This window comes from Eucyclogobius newberryi, unplaced genomic scaffold, assembly GCF_026437365.1.
Source record: "Eucyclogobius newberryi isolate DKJ021-1_F unplaced genomic scaffold, fEucNew1.0.hap1 SCAF_11, whole genome shotgun sequence".
Classification (NCBI taxonomy): Eukaryota; Metazoa; Chordata; class Actinopteri; order Gobiiformes; family Gobiidae; genus Eucyclogobius; species Eucyclogobius newberryi.
The window spans coordinates 17,466,538-17,485,411 of NW_027315735.1; the positions used below are offsets into that span (position 1 = coordinate 17,466,538).

At 38.7% G+C, this 18,874-nt stretch overlaps 2 protein-coding genes, 2 long non-coding RNA genes and 1 other non-coding gene across 6 annotated transcripts; 1 reads left to right on the plus strand and 4 right to left on the minus strand.

Moving 5' to 3' along the window:
• Positions 1–550: 550 nt before the first annotated feature.
• On the plus strand, positions 551–4,134 carry LOC140350703 (tectonic-1-like). The gene is made up of 14 exons (XM_072436210.1): positions 551–809; positions 1,054–1,171; positions 1,273–1,406; positions 1,485–1,630; positions 1,697–1,799; positions 2,023–2,132; positions 2,261–2,281; positions 2,474–2,605; positions 2,673–2,798; positions 2,869–2,957; positions 3,204–3,341; positions 3,413–3,566; positions 3,650–3,781; positions 3,846–4,134. The coding sequence occupies exons 1-14, from the start codon at positions 551–553 to the stop codon at positions 3,990–3,992; spliced, it is 1,809 nt and encodes a 602-aa protein (XP_072292311.1). The 3' UTR covers positions 3,993–4,134.
• Positions 4,072–6,245, minus strand: hvcn1 (hydrogen voltage-gated channel 1). Its single transcript, XM_072436209.1, has 5 exons — positions 6,001–6,245; positions 5,832–5,936; positions 5,421–5,652; positions 4,591–4,703; positions 4,072–4,459 (listed from the first exon to the last, which is right to left on the minus strand). Exons 1-5 carry the CDS (start codon positions 6,172–6,174, stop codon positions 4,403–4,405), a joined length of 681 nt encoding a protein of 226 aa, XP_072292310.1. The 5' UTR covers positions 6,175–6,245; the 3' UTR covers positions 4,072–4,402.
• A 1,831-nt stretch (positions 6,246–8,076) lies between these two features.
• Positions 8,077–10,455, minus strand: LOC140346941 (uncharacterized). Its single transcript, XR_011924345.1, has 5 exons — positions 10,404–10,455; positions 9,992–10,066; positions 9,639–9,694; positions 9,433–9,467; positions 8,077–9,197 (listed from the first exon to the last, which is right to left on the minus strand). It is a non-coding gene; the product is annotated as an uncharacterized lncRNA (long non-coding RNA).
• On the minus strand, positions 9,763–9,961 carry LOC140354857 (small nucleolar RNA SNORA74). Its single transcript, XR_011926002.1, has one exon. It is a non-coding gene; the product is annotated as a small nucleolar RNA SNORA74 (small nucleolar RNA).
• A 675-nt stretch (positions 10,456–11,130) lies between the features above and the next one.
• On the minus strand, positions 11,131–18,625 carry LOC140350719 (uncharacterized). Of its 2 annotated transcripts, XR_011925307.1 has the most exons (4): positions 18,305–18,625; positions 16,907–17,024; positions 12,971–13,509; positions 11,131–12,644 (listed from the first exon to the last, which is right to left on the minus strand). It is a non-coding gene; the product is annotated as an uncharacterized lncRNA (long non-coding RNA). The 2 variants fall into 2 exon arrangements; XR_011925301.1 differs by having other exon boundaries at positions 11,131–13,509.
• Positions 18,626–18,874: the final 249 nt, after the last annotated feature.

An 18,874-nucleotide genomic window follows, 5' to 3' on the forward strand; every position in this document is an offset into this window, starting at 1 on the left:
ACAATCATAACAACACACTTTTATACACATTATTATAATTATAATTCGTATTACATTTTTGTTGCATCTTGGCGTCGAAGCGCATTCCTAGTTTTTGTATTGTAAAGACAATCCTGATTCTGTGAACAGTTGTGAGTATGAAGGTTATTTTGTGTTTTGATTACGATTTTTTTTTACGTCGAATTTTTTTGACATCCAATTTTTTTTACATAGAATTTTAAAAAAAATGGCATCGGATTTATTTTTTTTGACATTGTATTTTATTTTATTTTACATAAAATTTTATAATTATTATTCTTTACATTGAATTTGTTTTTACATCGAATTAGATAAAATAATTAATCGTATTTATATACAATGAATATTTTTTCTAGATTCGATGTAAAATAGAAAAAAATCGTAATAAAAACACAAAATAACCTTCATTAATGTGATAATTTGATTCACTGCTTGATTGTAGTGCTGACTACAGACTACGGGGGGCGCTCATGTTTACGAAAAGACTTTACCATGTTCTGAGAAGAAAAGCCATAGCAACAGCCAAACAAAGATGGCGGCCTTCTTTACTCTGATTTACACTGTGCTTGTACATGTTTTAATTTACAATATATTAATTGCCGCTGAGAATAACACTTACAAGTTGAATACGACCGCGTCTCCCGATCAGAACGACACATTTAATACTGATGTTTACTCAACAACAGAAGCCACGAGCCCGACCTCCAGCACCAGCACCGAGCCGCCAGAACCGGACTTACCCGAGGACCCTCTGCCCTTGTCCGGCCGCCTCCTCCAACCGCCCACCACCGGTAAAACGCTATGACCAGTATAACCAGTATAACCAGTATAACCAGTGATTGTAGTAAATTAACCCAAACTGAAAATCAAATCTCTTTTTACAAACTACAAACATGATTTCAATGCAATCGCTTCTGTTGACTGATCTTGTGTTGAGGGCAATATAATGCAATACAACAACCACATGGTGATGAACTATGTTTTTTTTATTGCCATGGTAACGTTAAAGATGATGTACTGCCTGTTGTTTTGCAGTGTCAGAAGTGTGTCCCTGTGATGAGCACAAAGACATGTGTGACATGAACTGCTGCTGTGACAAAGAGTGTGGTCCTGAGCTGGCTCTGTTCACCGGCTGCTCTGTGCACACGGTCAGGTAAATACATCAATTATCAATCACACAAATGAAGATTGTTCACGGGTTTCAGTTTCTCTGTTGTACCATTTTGAGGACCATTCAAATGATTCTGTATTTAGAGGCAGTAAGAGGCTGTGCAACCAGGAAGTGGCGTCCTACTCCTTGAGGACCACAATAGAGGGCTACTCAGAACTACAGTCATCCATCCAGAACGACAAGAATTATGATACTTTTTGTATTTATTTCCAAAATCGTAAGTTCTTCATTTTACAGACAGTGAATAAATCTGTAGGCTTATTCCAAATACTCCATGGCTCATGTACTATCCTAGGGGTTGATGGACTGCACCACTCACCACCGGCTCTTCCAACTGACAGAAACTTTGACTCTCTGTATGAAAAGTTCTCCAGCTTTACTTTTGGTCAAGAGAGTAATCAGGGGTCTGTAACAGAGCCACAGACCTCACCTGGCTATCAGGTGAGTTACACTTTTGCAGTTTTGAAAATTGAATATCCAAGTCATTTCATGTGTGTTTGTCTTTAGTTTGGGGATGTTATGCAAACCACTGTGGCCAATGGACAGAGAGACATTTTCTATCTGCCATCCTCTGGGATCACCATGGACTGTGTGGATACAAACCCTGCAGGTATTGAACATTTAAAATAACATCAGGATATAATTGAATCCGTTCTTCAGCTACAGTCATAATGTAGAAGTGACCTATTATGTAAAAGGTCCGGTTAAGAGCATGTGATTGCTGACATTTACTGCTTGTGATTATACAAGGTTCAAAGAGCAAGCCATAAGTAAAATATTTATCAAAATAGCAACTAAAAGGCAAATACATTGACATCACACCTTTTTTGCAGCTTTCCTGAACAAACAAAGCAGTGGCTGTTCGAGGCGCGTGGAGCTTCAGGACTGTGAGAACCTTCCATCTCTGAGCATGGACACGTACACAAACATGCTGCTCTTTTCTGTGAGCGTTTGCATCATTGTCATCGATGGACTGTAGTTATTTATCAATACAATATGCTAAAATAAGTAGTGGCATCTCCTTTGTCCACATGGTGAAGCTTACTGAATCTATTTTGTTGTTTTTTTCAGGGGAAATCTACAGACGCAACAGTAAGTTATGGGTTGTGGGTTTATGTGACATTTTAGATCATGTAAGAACAGAACTTACAAATACAGAAGATGCTAGTTTTGGAAATACTGACTCACAGAAGAAAGGGGAAGTAATCAAGTGTTGTCACAAATTTCACAATGTAGCAGTGTAAATACAAAACAAATCAAATAATCTGTATTCTACTTTTGTAGCTCGTTCCTGTGTCAGTAGCATCCATCGTGTTGCAGTCTGTGGAGGGTGCTCAGGTGGAGGTGCAGTTCAGTGATGGAGATCATTTTCCTGTTCTTCTGAGCCCAAGTTTGTGTGTCAACGTTGTGTTTAAGGTAAGAATGAACATGTTATACAAGCCCAAATACCCAGTCCTCTGCTCACTAAACATCTGCCCTTCAGATTGCATATGTGGTCAAGTACAACCCGGCTGGAGAGATAGTTCATGTGGCTGCATCCTTGGTGCTCGGATCTGTGCAAGACTCTCTCATGCCTTTTGAGCAAACCTTTGAGATTACGTTTTCTGATGTAAGGTCATATCTTTTGTACTTCATTTTATTTAACTTTGGCTTACTGGAGATGTTTGATTGTTTAACAGGAGAATGGACCAGAGTTGGCTGTCCGGTTCAGTGGTAATCCTGGCTACGTGGTTGGATTTCCACTTGTATCCGGATACAAAACACCAGAATATCCTTTTCTATTAAACTCAGTGAACGGAGCATTCTGCCACCACCCTAAAGGTTCCATCACAACTCAGGGTGTGACCATAGCGGTGGTCGAGGGGGCAGATGTAGCTACTTAGTCACCAGGTGTTGCATGAATGATTGAAGGAATAATGCAATGTAAGGGATTTATAATAGTTCAATTCCTTTACTTTTTGTATTCTTTTTCACAATTGTACTTTTAGTAACATTTTCTTAACTAGTCATTTACTGGTCTCTCTCAAAGCCTCGATCCTAAAGACACACTGTCCCTTTTGCAAAGCTCGGTGGACCAGGACTGTCTGCAGGGTCCACAGCTGAGATCTCAAATTGGATTCGGGCTGGATTCTGTGACTGGTTGTACATTGAGGCAAGTTATTCTCATGTATGAACTGTACTGGATTTTTGAGTATTTCATCATGTATTTGTGTCTTCCTGCAGACTGGCCGATGCAACAAACTGCAGTCTAATCTCTCGAGTGCTTCTAGATATTCTAAGAGGACAGAATTATCCCCAGTTTGTGGCGTCCTTTGGAAATTCCCCCGTTGACAAACAGTTAGATTGGGTGGCTATCAAACGGACATTTAATCCACAGGTAAAAATAAATAAATAAATAAAATACTGTCTTACTCCCCTTTTTCCTGTATAATTTGCCCATGTCCATATTGTATTTTGTAGGACTCCCAAGGCTGTGCTATTCCTCTGTCACTTCATTTAGAAATCGAATGGACCAAATATGGGACCCAGGTGAACCCTCAGGCACAGATTGTGAGCGTCAAAGAAATTATTCAAACCAACACCAGTCAACTGGTAAGAAAAGAGAGATTTGTTTCGTTTTGTTTTGTAATTCAGGAGCTGACCTATTTCCCCCCAGGCCCTGCTGTCAGGAGGAAGCAGTATTTTACCGATCCAAACATCTGTGTCTTTCATCTCAGTGTCTGCGCCTGCTGCTCGTGGATACAGAGCCACGCCCACAATCGATGCCAAGTTGCCTTTTGACTTTTTCTTCCCTTTTGTTTAAAGCAACATTTGATTCACTCAGTGTTGTTTAATGGCAGCTATTATAATGTGCACATTGTGTAAATAGTGCTTAGTGACACTTGTTAATAACTGAAAATAGAATATTTATTTAAATGTAAATAAATCTATTACATTTTTACGTACATGTTTTGATAATCATTTCAGTTTTCCTATGTACACAATGTTATATTGATAACTATATACAGACAAATCTAAATAACTGATAGACTGTAACATTGCAGTTAATGTTAATTTAACGTCAAACAGAATCACTTCTGACAGGAACAGGAAGAAACTAAATCAGTGAAAGATGATTTCACAAACCACTGAAATGTGTAACACTTGAGGTCATTTCTTAAGAATAAAATCTATAACACTCACAACAGTAGTAACTTCAAAAGTATTCTTCATTTATAAATCTATGTTGTGCTTTTTCAGGAGAGCTTGAAGTTTCTGGTTTTCTTGTTCCTAGAATAGATGCACACAAATATAGCAGTTAGTCAAATCTGCTTCAGACAATTCAAATCAACATGCAGTTATTTTTACATAATGATTTTGTATCTCACTACAGTAAAATAAAAACCATATACAGTAGTCACCAGTTTATCAGTGCGCGCCTGTAGCTCTGTGACTCTCTGAACGAGGTGGTCGTAGCTCTCCTTCAGCTTGTGGAGCCTCTGGTCTGCTCGAGTCTTCACCGACACCAGAACACCTGCGGCACAAGTGCAGATGTTAACATGTCCAGACAGATCACAACAGTTTGAACCAGTTCTGCACATTTCAAATGGTCAAGTACAAAATGATTCGTGCAATGGCTGAAGATTCCCGTAGATGACAAGACATAACACCAGTTAAGGAGGACTGTTGCCTGTTCAGCAACACCTTCACTGACTAGGCTGGAAAACAAAGTTTAAGATGATAGAATCTCAGAACCATGTACTGTAGGCCTCGGATCCTGACTGGGCCCCTCGGATCCTGACTGGGTAACTGGGCCCCTCGGATCCTGACTGGGCCCCTCGGATCCTGACTGGGTAACTGGGCCCCTCGAATCCTGACTGGGCCCCTCTGTATTTTCTAACACAGACGTTTTCTTACATACACATAATTGAATTGAAGAATTGCGTTATCTTAGCTGGTCAGGCCAACTCATCTGCATGAGCATACACGCCTTAGTAAAAAATTAAACACATTTTTGGCCTGCTCTTAGGGGCCAAGTATTGCTAAAAAATAGAATAACTGCCAAAATTTGCACAAAATGAAGTGAAATGTCATTTGAAGCCAAGAATATTATGCAAAAACGCTTCACTTTTTCTTTTAGAGGAGAATATGGTGTGTGTGTGTGTGTGTGTGTGTGTGTGTGTGCGTGCGAGTGTGAGAGTGAGAGTGAGAGTGAGAGAGTGAGAGAGTGAGAGAGTGTGAGAGTGTGTACCATTGATGATTCTGGCCACTCTCCAGAGGCGCAGCAGGATGAGCAGGCCCATCGCATCAAAGGCGTCCTCTCTGAAGACGAAGACGATGTCCAGCACAAAGGAGACCGTCACCACCACGCCATCAAACACCTCAAACTTGTGGTAGAAGAACTCCAGGCGGTAAGCAAAGAGCTTTCCCACCAGCTCCACCATGAAGAAGGTCAGAAGGGCCAGGCTCAGGTAATGAAACACCTGCACAGGAAGTCAGCTTTATATTTAGGGATTGACAACTGAACACCAGCAAACGTTGTCAGTCACTGCTTTTTGAGTCATGTTTGTCTTGATAATAACCTTCCATCATTCAACAATCCCTTTTCCTCCCAATCCACATTTTGAAACATTATTACAGATGACAAACCACTAACACTTACCTCAGGAGCGACGTGGCCATGTTCCAACTCGATGATGGACAGATCAATCAGAAGCTCAGCCAGGACAAATATGGCATCAAGGATGACCAAACACACAACTGCGACCTAAAAGAAAGATCACAAAGCACTCAAAGCACTCAAGGCAAGTGACACATGCACACGTCTGTACCTGGAAGCGCTCGGAGCTGTAGAGCCTCTTCAGAGAGTCCCTGAAGGTCAGAGCCGGAGGAACCTGTCCCGTGGCCGGACTCAGGTCCTCACTGGCCGCGTGCAGTTCCTCCTCGTCCCACTGGATCTGCTGCTGGTCCCCCACAGTGGTGAAATACCGCAGGTACTGGGCCATTGCGCTGGGCTCCAAAGTACAAGGCTTCCCTCACTCTTCTGCCACACAACTGTTCATTTAGAAGAGTCTCTGAGGGGGGAAGTGACCAAGTGCGGACTCAGATGTCTGTGGAAGCTCGCGACGCCTTCAGTGGGTTTTAAACTTCCACGCGGATGATTTCGTGTTTCTGAGAGTTAGACAATCTCTGTATACTTCTCCTTTTCTATGTGGAAACCATGTGGACTAAAACAGACTTGTGGTGTTGCACAACGGGAATGGGGTTCATCCAGACGCGCAGAATATTGCTAAGTTAATAATGATACGAAACAGTCTGCGCAAAATTGATGCGTAATTTAGTTGTTTGAGTCCTGTTTGTCCAGCGCTTTCTACTCTGACCACTTTAAGTTAGTTTAAACACTGAAAGTAAGGATGTTTACTGCGGAGTACATCTTGTGATGAAACATCCGTTGTTTTTTTTGCCAACCAAGCATTTTGTGCACAATAAACTTCAGCAACCATTTTATTAACTGGGAAGGACTTCTGACTTGTGAAGTCGTTTAAACAAAACTTTTGACAACTTACCAGAGCTTTGGCTTTGAGACACTTTAAATCTGTGCAGTTACAGTAGGATCCTGCTCTGGCGGTGAGGAAAAATCCTGGGGTCTTCCAAGTTTAGTTGACACAAAAACTCCACCTCCACATTCAGACCTGCCCCTTTCTCTTCCCCTGACCTACTCATGGATCTATTATAATATACTCATGGATCTATTATAATATACTCTCATGGATCTATTATAATATACTCTCCACATGGATCTATTATAATATACTCTCATGGATCTATTATAATATACTCTACTCATGGATCTATTATAATACATTCTCCTCATGGATCTATTATAATATACTCTACTCATGGATCTATTATAATATACTCTCATGGATCTATTATAATATACTCTCCACATGGATCTATTATAATATATTCTCCTCATGGATCTATTATAATATACTCTCCACATGGATCTATTATAATATATTTTCCTCATGGATCTATTATAATATACTCTCCACATGGATCTATTATAATATACTCTCCACATGGATCTATTATAATATACTCTCCACATGGATCTATTATAATATACTCTCATGGATCTATTATAATATATTCTCCTCATGGATCTATTATAATATACTCTCCACATGGATCTATTATAATATATTCTCCTCATGGATCTATTTTAATATACTCTCCTCATGGATCTATTATAATATACTCTCCTCATGGATCTATTATAATATACTCTCCTCATGGATCTATTATAATATACTCTCCTCATGGATCTATTATAATATACTCTCCTCATGGATCTATTATAATATACTCTCCTCATGGATCTATTATAATATACTCTCCTCATGGATCTATTATAATATACTCTCCACATGGATCTATTATAATATACTCTCCTCATGGATCTATTATAATATACTCTCCTCATGGATCTATTATAATATACTCTCCACATGGATCTATTATAATATACTCTCCTCATGGATCTATTATAATATATTCTCCTCATGGATCTATTATAATATACTCTCCACATGGATCTATTATAATATACTCTCCACATGGATCTATTATAATATACTCTCCACATGGATCTATTATAATATATTCTCCACATGGATCTATTATAATATACTCTCCTCATGGATCTATTATAATATACTCTCCTCATGGATCTATTATATAATCTACTCCTGAATCTTCATTCTCCAGTTCCTCAGCCGATCATTTCACTCAAAACGAAAAAGCCTATTGGAAATAGCGTTTTACAATTATAGTGTAACTGACTTAGGCCCTACAATATTGTATGAAACAAGTCAGGCACTGATAATACATTTCATGTTTTATTACTAATTGAGTCAGTATTTGTGTGACAGCAAGTGATATTTCACCAAATCAGATAGTTATTTTAAATCTAATTAGCATTAGTGACCTTGTTATTCTAATTTTATCTTATTTCAGGGACAATATGCCAGAATTAACCAAGGTTATTTTTCATCTAGTCCCATGAAAGGTGTTAAGCTTTAAAACTGGGATAAAAGGATTTGGGATTACATGTCAGTCTTATGTAAATAATTATATTTCTAAGTTATGTAAAATCTTTGCTTTTTTTAAGTACAGAACAGGAACAAACGAGCAGATTCACACCCTAAATGTAAAGTACATGGTACACGGCCTGCAGGGGGCAGCAGAAAGCAGGTGTTTGTGTTGACAGATGTGGTTTGCAATAAGCCATTTTCAAACTGATAGTTGTGGGTGTTAGAGGCAGTGCAGACAGAAGCAGATTAAAGATTCTTTTCCAGAAAAGGTAATAGCTGCCTCTCATCTGTATTATTGACCTATAGTAGCTTAGCTGTACCACCACCAACTGTAAATCTGTAGGGGTGGACTTTACTTCATCCCCCCCCCCCCCATTTCATACAGGTGGTTATGTGGGAGTCCTAAAATACCTGAAGGATCTAGATTTATATTGCCAACTTCAGATTTTATTTGATGAAATGTAGCCAAAAGGGCAAAGAAATTCTTTAACGTTTTAGCCAGAGAGTCTAACGTCTAGACCCATGAATGTGTGGTTAAACACAATCCAATTTTTTGCTGCCGCCATCTGTTGGTATTCTCATTAGCATATAGAACTGTGCGGTTTGCAAATTCAGTGGCAACTATAGATTCCCATCTGATGTTCTACATCCTTAACATGATACTTTCACTTTTGGGGGCCACAACTTAAGAGTCGAGAACCACCACTTTAAAAATAGTACAATGAGCCAAGTCTCTACAATCCCCAGTCTACAGTTCAGAGAAACCACCCAGTGGCTGAAAAGGATCAGACTATAAAAAAAACAAGGAACACAAGTAACTCCTCTCAAAAAAGTAATGCAAATTAGTTCAATGTTTAATATAAATGAGCACAGGTTAAGAGTGAGTATCAGTGTTTCTTCAAGCTTCACAAACACCCTCAAAGCAAGCTCTGAAAGAAAAAAATACTCAGTAAATACTAAATATTCAGACAAAGCACAGAGTACTTTTATTTTAAATGACTGTTCCAAGTCTTCAGTCAGGTTTTTGTAAACTAGCATTACTTAAAACCTGTGCCTAAGTCCTGAGAATGATCTCCCAATTTTTAGATTCCACAACAGAGATACAAGGCTCTGACATGGCAGTACAAATTGGTTCAGACATAAATATTTGTGTAAAGTTCTTACCAAGTCCTGGCAGGGATCTTAGGTCTCGCAAACAGCTGTGTAAAAACAAAAATAAGTCAAAATGGCTCTTAATCTTAAATCTTATTAGGCCTGTATTTTAAAATGCTCAGTTATGAGAGATTTTTCACCACAACATTTTGTCAGCATGATGTGTTAATCAATCATCACAGCAGGCAATGATCATTACACATTTACAAAGTACTCACTTCTGCAGTAAAGGGTGTTCTGGTGACTAAGCTGGAGCCCCGTGCCCACCTCGAGACTATAATACACAACAATGAGGATTAAACTTAATCTACAGTAGACAATCATTAATCAATAGAAATGTTAAATGTGCAGCCTTATACTAGGCCCATCCTGCTAGTTGATCAGGGAGGGCCACTCTCGTTAGGCCATGCTCTGCTCCACCACAGCCCAGGAGACTCTAAAACAGAGCCCACCGAGCTGAGGACCGGCACAGAGACTTCCTTTACCAGCTCTGTAACACTGAAGCAGACATGGAGATCTGGACAGCTGACTTAGAGCTGGGAGGGCAAGAAAAGCACACTTTGAAACTTACCTGAAGCTTTACACCGCCAGCAGCGACTTTACAACCGCAGCCAATGGTCCGCTTGGGTCACGTGGGTAAGTTTACCTGAGGAAATGAACAGTGCAGCACATTTATAATAAGACAATAGAAACGTAGTGAGACTTAAACTGTATTCACCGCCTTGATATACATGGTTTAGATTGTCATATAGATCATTCGACACACGCACATGGTTCAGTAGATGCTCGTGTGTGACCCACATTAACCCGTCTGGAGCACATTCTGAGGCTCATGCACGAGGCTAACCACTGAACTCGTGTTTTAAACAAACTAATATTACACCAAAAGGCTAGGATATTATGCACTGACGTCAATCATAGATGGGGAATATTAACATATGTCATACAAAAGACCAAAATGCAATTTAACGACTAAAACTTACCTCTAAACTGCAAGGCTCGGCTACGTTTCGCTCCGCGTGGTTGAACCGGAGACAGAGACAGAGCGGAAGCTCAGATTCCGTTTATATAGTAAGGCGCAGTGCATTCTGGGTACACGAGTTTCCGTTAATAAAATAATGTAGCAGTAAAGCCTATTTTTTTATTTTTATTTTCTCCCATAGCAGATTAAAGCTGTTTCTCTTTTTGACTTATTCATTGTTCATTGTTTTATGTTGCACTGAATCACAAAGACAAGTTCATATGTTTGTGAATTCTGTTCATTGACAATGGCAATAAACCATTTCTGATTCTGATTCTGAAAAACATGAGCTGGCCATGGTGGGATTTGCGCCATTACTGTTATTAACTCACTCAGTTTTATTCTTGCATTGTCTTGATAAAAGCTGGCATAGTTCCATCTGAATTAAAGATTGCAAAAATTATGCCCTTGTACAAAAGTGGTGATCAAACATATTTTTTCCAATTATGGCTCTATATTAGTATTGCCATGGGTTTTTCAAAGATTTTCGAAAAACGTGTACATAAAAGACGTGAATACTTGATGACAAATGGTGTCTTATACAATTATCAGAATGGATTTTACAAAGATCCATGTACTCATCCAAATGAGCTAATAAACTATTACATTATAATTTGGTTGTGATGTCAAATTGTCAACATTTTGTCATTCAGAAAAATGAAAAGAAAAATAAACAGGTTTTAATGCTTGGTTTGTAGTCATTCTTTATTGGCATATGATAATACAACGATAATTTGATTTAATTTTATGAAAAATTACATACTCCAGTTAATCTATCTTCAAATGAGCAACAGTCATAGACCATGAAAATCACACCTCCATTTACAAGACCAGGGACCACATACAAACCAGTAAACAGACCCCAAAGAGGATCCTAACAGGACACACTTTTTCATCATTGCACGATGTGCTTCACCCCATTAAAACTACTTGCGGAAAAACATACGTATTATTAGAGCAATACGTGCATAATTTCAAAGTCAAATAGCAGCAAAACCATATGTAAGATGGTGCTGGATTCAACTGTGTGATAACATCATGGTCCATGATTTGGATGTTGACCTCTAAATACATAATCACAAATCAAATTAAGAAAATGTCTTTCTATCCAGTGAAGCAATATCTGACAAAATTTTAAAAGGACATTGGTATTACTTGATCTTTCTGTTCTGAGAGACCCCAAACCAGACAACAGACAACATAAGGGAAAAAAACATCTTTGACATGCATGTAAATTTGCACAAAAAGGCCATTCAAACTATAACTGTATCAAGTGCTAACTGTGAAATTGATAGGTAAAATGTCAAAATGTTAAATAAGCTGGTAAAGGTGGGAAATATATCCTTTTAAAAAACATCATAGTTGTAGCTTTGGAGATGGGTAAATTTGGAATATCATGTATGAAACATTATTGTGTCAATAACTTGTACAACTATAAGAAATGAATTATAAATGATCAAGATAAATTTTTTGCTCGTCCACCCTTTGGTACCTGTGACTACAACCACCTCTCTCCTGAATTGGCTCCCACAGACATGGCCTCTGCAGATGAGGGGCCCCTGTGAGCAGCTGGTTACATACATCCAGGGCCAAACACTTCAGACGGATCACACACTAAAAACTGTGAATATTACTGCAGTCAAAGCCTAAATAAACAGCCTTTTTCATGTTTTATAAACCTGAAATGAATGTTCCAAACCTTATCAAAAGGTAAATGTTGAATGATTCACTTCATTTTCATGTCTGTGGCCCTGTGGACTGTGGTATTGCCAGCGTTTAGTCTCACTGGGGAAGAGATGTTGCTGATTTTTGTAACAAAGTTTACACCATATAAAAAAAAAAAAAAGAACTCAACCTAGAGAATGTCCCCAAATCAAATTAGTTATATTAATACTGGAAGGAGAAACACATTTATTTGTTGCTATTATTACATCATTACAGATTCAATACCTCTGTTATGACACCGGTTATGACACTCCTTTTGACTTGAAATTCAATATAAAAATCCTTCACATTTGTATTGCCGTAATTCTGGAGAGTAGATTCCATCTCTAATGGATATTGATGCTTGTGAAATATTTACACTATTTGTTGTCACAATTTGCTGTGTTTTTGTCATGTTGTCATGTTGTTATAAAATGTCTTGCTGTAGTTTGGTTTCAGGGGCTGGTGCCACCGCAAGCTCCACCGCCGATCCAGGTTACTATGGTCACAAACTGTACTGTCGTAAAGACAACTAACTTATGCGAGTGGATAGATTAATCATAAACATGAAATATGAAAACATATTCTGACTGAAATTACTACAATGAATACAAGAAACAAGAACATTTACGACCATTATACTTCAAATGTTATACTTGTGTAGAATTGAATGCTTTTAAAGCCTTGATAAGCCCTATCCTGTTTTAGTCTCATTGTACGGAATATTTGAGACCACAAACAAGCATAAGAATATTTTATAAGAATAGCGTTGAAACTTTGAGGAGCCACCATCACTCTACACTGTCACTGACTGTAGTAAATTACGAGCTGGTGTGCTTCCCAGAATAGGTTGGCTAAACAGTTTTGGAATGAAATCACAGCGAGGACATTCCTGCTCCAAGCACAAAAGAGTTCCAATAGTGTCACAGTCTCGTCTTTACTTCGGAAGCTCGCTGGGAGACATAACACCCCTCAAAAAGCTCCAGTAGACGGGTGTGGCTGCAGGTTACAGAATACAAACAAGCAAATACATAAAATACTCATACAGTATTGTTTCCTAATTAGAGCGTTCACTTATGTCTCATCGGGCATCTCTAACTTAACAGTAATTGAATGTTCTGGATCATATTTATAATTGTGTGGATCTGATGGACTGTCCATTGTTGAGCTGCCTTCTAAGGGATTATCCTCTTCTTTGGTCTGCTCCAGATGGGGTATTTTAGCCTTTTTTATCGGCGTTATCCCTTCACAAATATCTCCCAATGTTGGCCTTTTCATCAGTGTTGACGTGATGGCTGCAGGTCTGCGCTCAAAGTCAACAGTGGACTTACCGTCGTCTGAGCATTGTGGGGTTGTTTGAGTTCCTGCGTAAAAAAAAAATAAATGCTGATATTTTCTTTACAGTACTAACAGCACAGACAGGGGGAGAATAGGAACTACTTAATATTAATACTTCTAAGATTCGTACGTAACTGTAACGCTAATTGACTGGATTTTTTCCGGGGTAATTGGCTCAGTGCACAAAGCAGCATTTAAGCAGCTGTACAGCAAAGTGCAATAATATATCTATACAAACAATTCAAATACACATGAAGTAAACAAAAATAATGACTCGGCTAGGTTTGTGTTTAAAAGGCCAGAGAGAAAAGGTCTCCTCTGCTTTAGCTTTGACCTGGGCACAGGAGGAGCTGAGAGGAGGACCGTATGGTACGGGCAGGAACATGGTGGGACAAAAAAATCCTGCAAATAACAGGGAGCCAAACCATTTAAAGACTTAAAAACCATTAGCAACATTTTAAATTAGATTCTGTGGAGATCTGGAGCCAGTGCAGTGATGAAAAAAGCTGGTTTTGACCACTGCACTGACTTGCTTGTCCAGCTTGAGAGATGAATCCATCAGCACACCAAGATTTCTCACAAAAGTCCACCCCTCCTAATACATATGAATTACCAAAAACAACCATTTCAGTTTTCTTCTCATGTAATGTAGAAGATTAAGATTCATCCAGTCTTTAATGTCTCTGAGGCAGTGAATCAGGGGCTCAGACGATGAGGTTGAGATTGGACTACAGGGAATGTAAATTTGCACGTCATCAGCAAAGTAATGGAACGAGATATATTATTTTTTAAAGAAGGGTCCTAATGGCAACAAATAAATGCCGAAGAGAATTGGACCTAACCCTGAGGTACACCACAGTTCAAAGGAGCAGTTTTAGACTGATGTGGGCCGAGGTGAACAGAGAAGGTTTGTTCTGACAAGTATGATCTGAACCAGTTAAGTGCATGGCCTTTAACAACAGAATACTGTGGTCAACTGTGTCAAAAGCTGAGGACATATCTAAAAGCAGAAGGTCAGTAGGAGTAACAGAATCAAGTGTTAAAAGAAGATCATTTAAAAACACATAAAAGTGGAGTTTCTGTGCCATGTTGTTGCTTAAAGCCAGACTGAATTTGTTCAGAAATGTCATTACAGGCAAGGTGTGACTGCAGTTGAGGATAGACAACCTTGTCTTCAAAAACTTTACAAAGGAAGGGAAGTTTGATATTGGCCTATAGTTTTTAAGAACATTATGATCCAAATTGTGCTTTTTAGTAAGGGGCTGGACAACAGCATGTTCAAAGGGAGGGAACACAGCCAGAGGAAAGTGATGCATTATCAGTTAAAACAATTGGACAGACTTTTTAAAGACGTTTAGAAGGTAGACAATCTGTGGGACAGTAGGAGGGATCACAGAGGGTTCAAACTGTTCCACGGCTACATGACACACAGGAACAGCAGCAGAACAAAGAGAAGGTGGACCTCATCCCTTCAATTTTTTTTCCAACAAAAAACATCAGGAATTTTCCCACACAAGCTTGTAGAGTAATTCATGACTACATTCAACATGGGTTAATGATGTTATTCAATGCATTGAAAAGCACTTTAGAAGTTTTAACAGCCAGATGATAGGCAGCTAAAGAAATCCTGAACATCTGTAGAGAGATGTGCAACTTGTCCTCTTGCCCTTTTTTCTCAGTGCGTCTACATTTGCATCCGTGTTGCCTGTGGTCTCATTCAACTATAGGTCACAGACCAGCTATTCAGTTTTAATTGTTGTCTCAACAGCAGAATTCGCCTTGAAACACAAACACATCCTTTTATAAACCCCTTTGTTGAAGTATTCACCTTTTTGTAAAGACTTTAACATCTTGTCAAAGACATCCACCAAAACTTGCTGTTCATCTTCTGATCTTATACTAACAATTTTAGATTGGGCAAAAAAACAAAACAACTGCTACCTGTAGCAGTTGTTTTGCCATGTAATTATTTACATTTTAAAACCATGCAAGTGCTAATGCTGCCTTCAAGTGCTCTGGGACTTTACCAGTGTGAAATTGTACCTAAACAGACCCTCATCTCATAAATTGTAGTAGGAAACTGAGAAATAATGTTGATGCCAGAGTGGTGATGGGCCAAACGAGTTTCAAGCTCTGAAAGTTACGTCTGTGTCGAGCTGTGTCACTTTAATAAAAGTCACGTGACCAACACATCTACTGTGTCATTTACTGTCGCTCGTGTCAGAAGCACCCTAACCCCACGTCTTTCACTTTGTCCGTTTGTTTCATTGAAGGATGATTGTGATCCCTCTGCAAGCTCCATTTTATTATTATTTTTACATTAATTTTGAATCACTGTATCACTTATATTACAGGCTACTTTATTGTGCAATCGGCTGTTATTTGCTTGAATTACTAAGATTGAGTTACCTTCTTACCAAGTTAACTCTTGTTCTTGATCATCAGAATGCATTCAGTGTTGGCATTTTGAATGAACGAGCCCCGTGTTGTGTTAACGCGTCTTCAGAAGAAGCTGTAGTAGGCCTACCTTTTTAACCACCAGATGACACAATAGAGTGCACCAATACTGTGTCAACACAGTATCGGACATGTGTCACACTTTGACGCCTCATCTACCCATCACTGCGCCAGAGTTGCCGAGATGAAAGAATCTTTGACCTCACACTATGACGGACAGCAGAGAAAGAATCACAATTATTTTTCCACCTGTTATTTTGATGCTGCATAATTATATGGCAGCCACAAGTTGAATGGCATCTCAATTTCTGCTTAAATCAAATTAAATGAAGAGATAAATTGTTTGCTTTTTTCCATGAGCAATCTGTAGGGTCTCACCTAATTTACTTGTTTATTTATTCATATTTGTCCAGATAAAGTGCGTCTTTAAAATGTTTCATTTTGCTACGACCACGAAAGAATGCACTTGTAAATACCACTTCACAAGTGAAAAGGATGGTCTACCTCCAGAGAACAGGAAGGCAGCATGAGTACAGCGTAAGTCCTAATCGTCCCAAAGCGCAGCTGTCTAAACTCACGTAAACACAAGTATCACTGCATCAACTGCTCAGATTGGTCAGAGCTCAGAGAATGTGCAGATTGTGCTTTAAAACAACTACAACTCTCAACTTTTGCAGAAAAAAAATGTTCACAATGCTATTAATATTGCATAAAAAGTGCTTGTACTAGTATTTTTTTTTTTTTAATGTGTACTTTTTACTTTTACTCAAGTAAGATTCTGACAACAGTACAATTCAGAACATTTCAAGCCTTGTATTCTACCGTACACATTTGCATGAGGGTTACTCTTACCACCACTCAGGTTCTATGCACTGAACATCTATATTGAACAAATAAATACAAAGTAACTATAACTGTAAACATTCATCTTTATAGTTTTTAAACTTAGTACAAAACTTCACATACCTTTACTCCTGACACGAGATTGGAAGGTTGAGATGGAAAGCTGTGTCCCAACTGTGCACATTTTGTTTTTTTCTGTCTGGCAGCCTGTTGTAGCGAATGATGGCGTGTAATAAGCCGCCTACAAAACAATGACATGTTCAATTAACAATATTAAATAGTTTAGTAACATTTGCTTAGTAAAGTCTTTATATTTGTCATCTCATTTTAAGTGATTTCGAAACTTCTCCATTGTGACATCAACATAGAGAAGTAAAACAAACGTTGCATGTGATATTATTATTATCATTATATTTCAAATTATCATTCTTATACTTTAAATTATTATGATTATGATTACTACACTGAACACCCTCTTTTTCAGCAGGTTGACAGCAGTTCCAGGTCAAGTTGAGGAACCTACAGTCGTCCAAAGCACGAGCTGAAAGCAGTTTGAGTGAATGGAAGCCAAAGCCCAGTGTTATGGTCTCTCAGAGAGTGTCTAATGTTTACTGGACAACTGCGGGCAATTGTGCTTGTCCTGACTTATAAAAGAGACGTAGTGACTTCAAACTCCAGTAGTGGTTTTATTAGTATAAAATTAGGACAGACAGAGTCAAGATAAGACTGTAATTGAAATTCTACAGATGCTGTTCAGAGTTAAACAGAAGGTAAATCAAGTCAGATAATTTGGGTTCGTCTGTCTGAGAATGTTGTCGCAGGTACCAGTCGGAAAGATGGATTCTAAAGCATGAAGTTAATGAACAAAATATACAGTTTCAAGCTCAAGAAATCCTGAAGTTGTGTTCAGGCAGGGAATACTATCTCCAAGTATTTTTTTAGCGTTAGGTTTCTTTACAATACTGGATTATTTCAACGAATTGTAGTAGATTGAACGAAATGGTTCACCCTCCTTTCCAGAAGGTGGCGGTAAATGAGCCTCTTTAAATTGATTTCCCACCAATCCACAAGAAAAAGAAGGAAACCTAAACCTCTGCGCAACCACCCGCGACATAAATTGGATAATAATCAGATCTATGACTGGGACCCGTTGACAGCACGACACGAGCTATGGCCTGTTTATTTTTTGAGCAGTTGTAACATAAAGTTATAAAACCACTTTGACAAGACCGAATAGCATCACGTGGCCATCAAGTGCATGCGTCACGTTTGACAGCTGATTCGCCTGGTTTGTCACGTTACAGCTTTAGCTTTAGTTATAGATAATGTAATACATCCATGGTTTTAGGTGGATAAAATACAAAATGGCCACGTATGCTTATAGAAATATACCACTGACGTGAAGTAGTTTAATGTAGAAACGGCGCCTAGACCTTAGATTGACCCGGTCTATGAACGTCACATTCATGAAGAATACATGTAAGGTACTCTTCATCATGTTTGATGTCTTTTAGGACTTACCACAATACTTGGATAGACGGGCTCAGCATAGACAGAAGGGACTGCTCCCTCCACTAAATACAATCGTTCAGAAAATCCTTCTTTGAACTTGCGCAGGTTTGTGAAGCATTCCTCTTTAAAGTGGTTAGCACATACAAAAAGAGCCTTTGGCACTTTCGTTGGCAAATTCCCTCCATAAATAAAATTACTCCAAGTAGTTCTGAGAGGTTCTGAGGCTGGAGCCCGGTGTAACACAACGTGTTGGCTTCTACAGCCAACAACCGAACACTTGGTTTTATCGTAGCGCACTTTCTTCATCGCGGTGAGCGAACAGCGGCTTTGCAGAGTGGATATATTCATGTTTCTACCAGAGAAATAACAATAACACGGAATCTTCTTCTTCTGTTTGTTTAATGGAGGTTTGCACACTCATTGGTGCATTACCGCCCCTTAGTGGACGTACACTAGTACTGACCGGTTCATGCCAACTTACGTCACATATCAAGATTTTAATTATTTTAATTTTTTAACATAATTACAAGCATTTGCAGGCCATACATTAACACATAGGGACAGGTGGGAAATAGAAAC

What these genes read in the sequence shown, in the direction of transcription:
- hvcn1 (XM_072436209.1), bottom strand. Translation starts at nt 6,174, where the DNA reads ATGGCCCAGTACCTGCGGTATTTCACCACTGTGGGGGACCAGCAGCAG. An exon ending in ACAGCTCCGAGCGCTTCCAG is followed by an intron (nt 5,937 to 6,000) that starts GTACAGACGTGT and finishes TCTTTCTTTTAG; the next exon opens with GTCGCAGTTGTGTGTTTGGT. An exon ending in ATGGCCACGTCGCTCCTGAG is followed by an intron (nt 5,653 to 5,831) that starts GTAAGTGTTAGT and finishes CTTCCTGTGCAG; the next exon opens with GTGTTTCATTACCTGAGCCT.
- LOC140350703 (XM_072436210.1), top strand. Translation starts at nt 551, where the DNA reads ATGGCGGCCTTCTTTACTCTGATTTACACTGTGCTTGTACATGTTTTA. An exon ending in CAAACATGCTGCTCTTTTCT is followed by an intron (nt 2,133 to 2,260) that starts GTGAGCGTTTGC and finishes TGTTTTTTTCAG; the next exon opens with GGGAAATCTACAGACGCAAC. An exon ending in GTGTCAACGTTGTGTTTAAG is followed by an intron (nt 2,606 to 2,672) that starts GTAAGAATGAAC and finishes TCTGCCCTTCAG; the next exon opens with ATTGCATATGTGGTCAAGTA.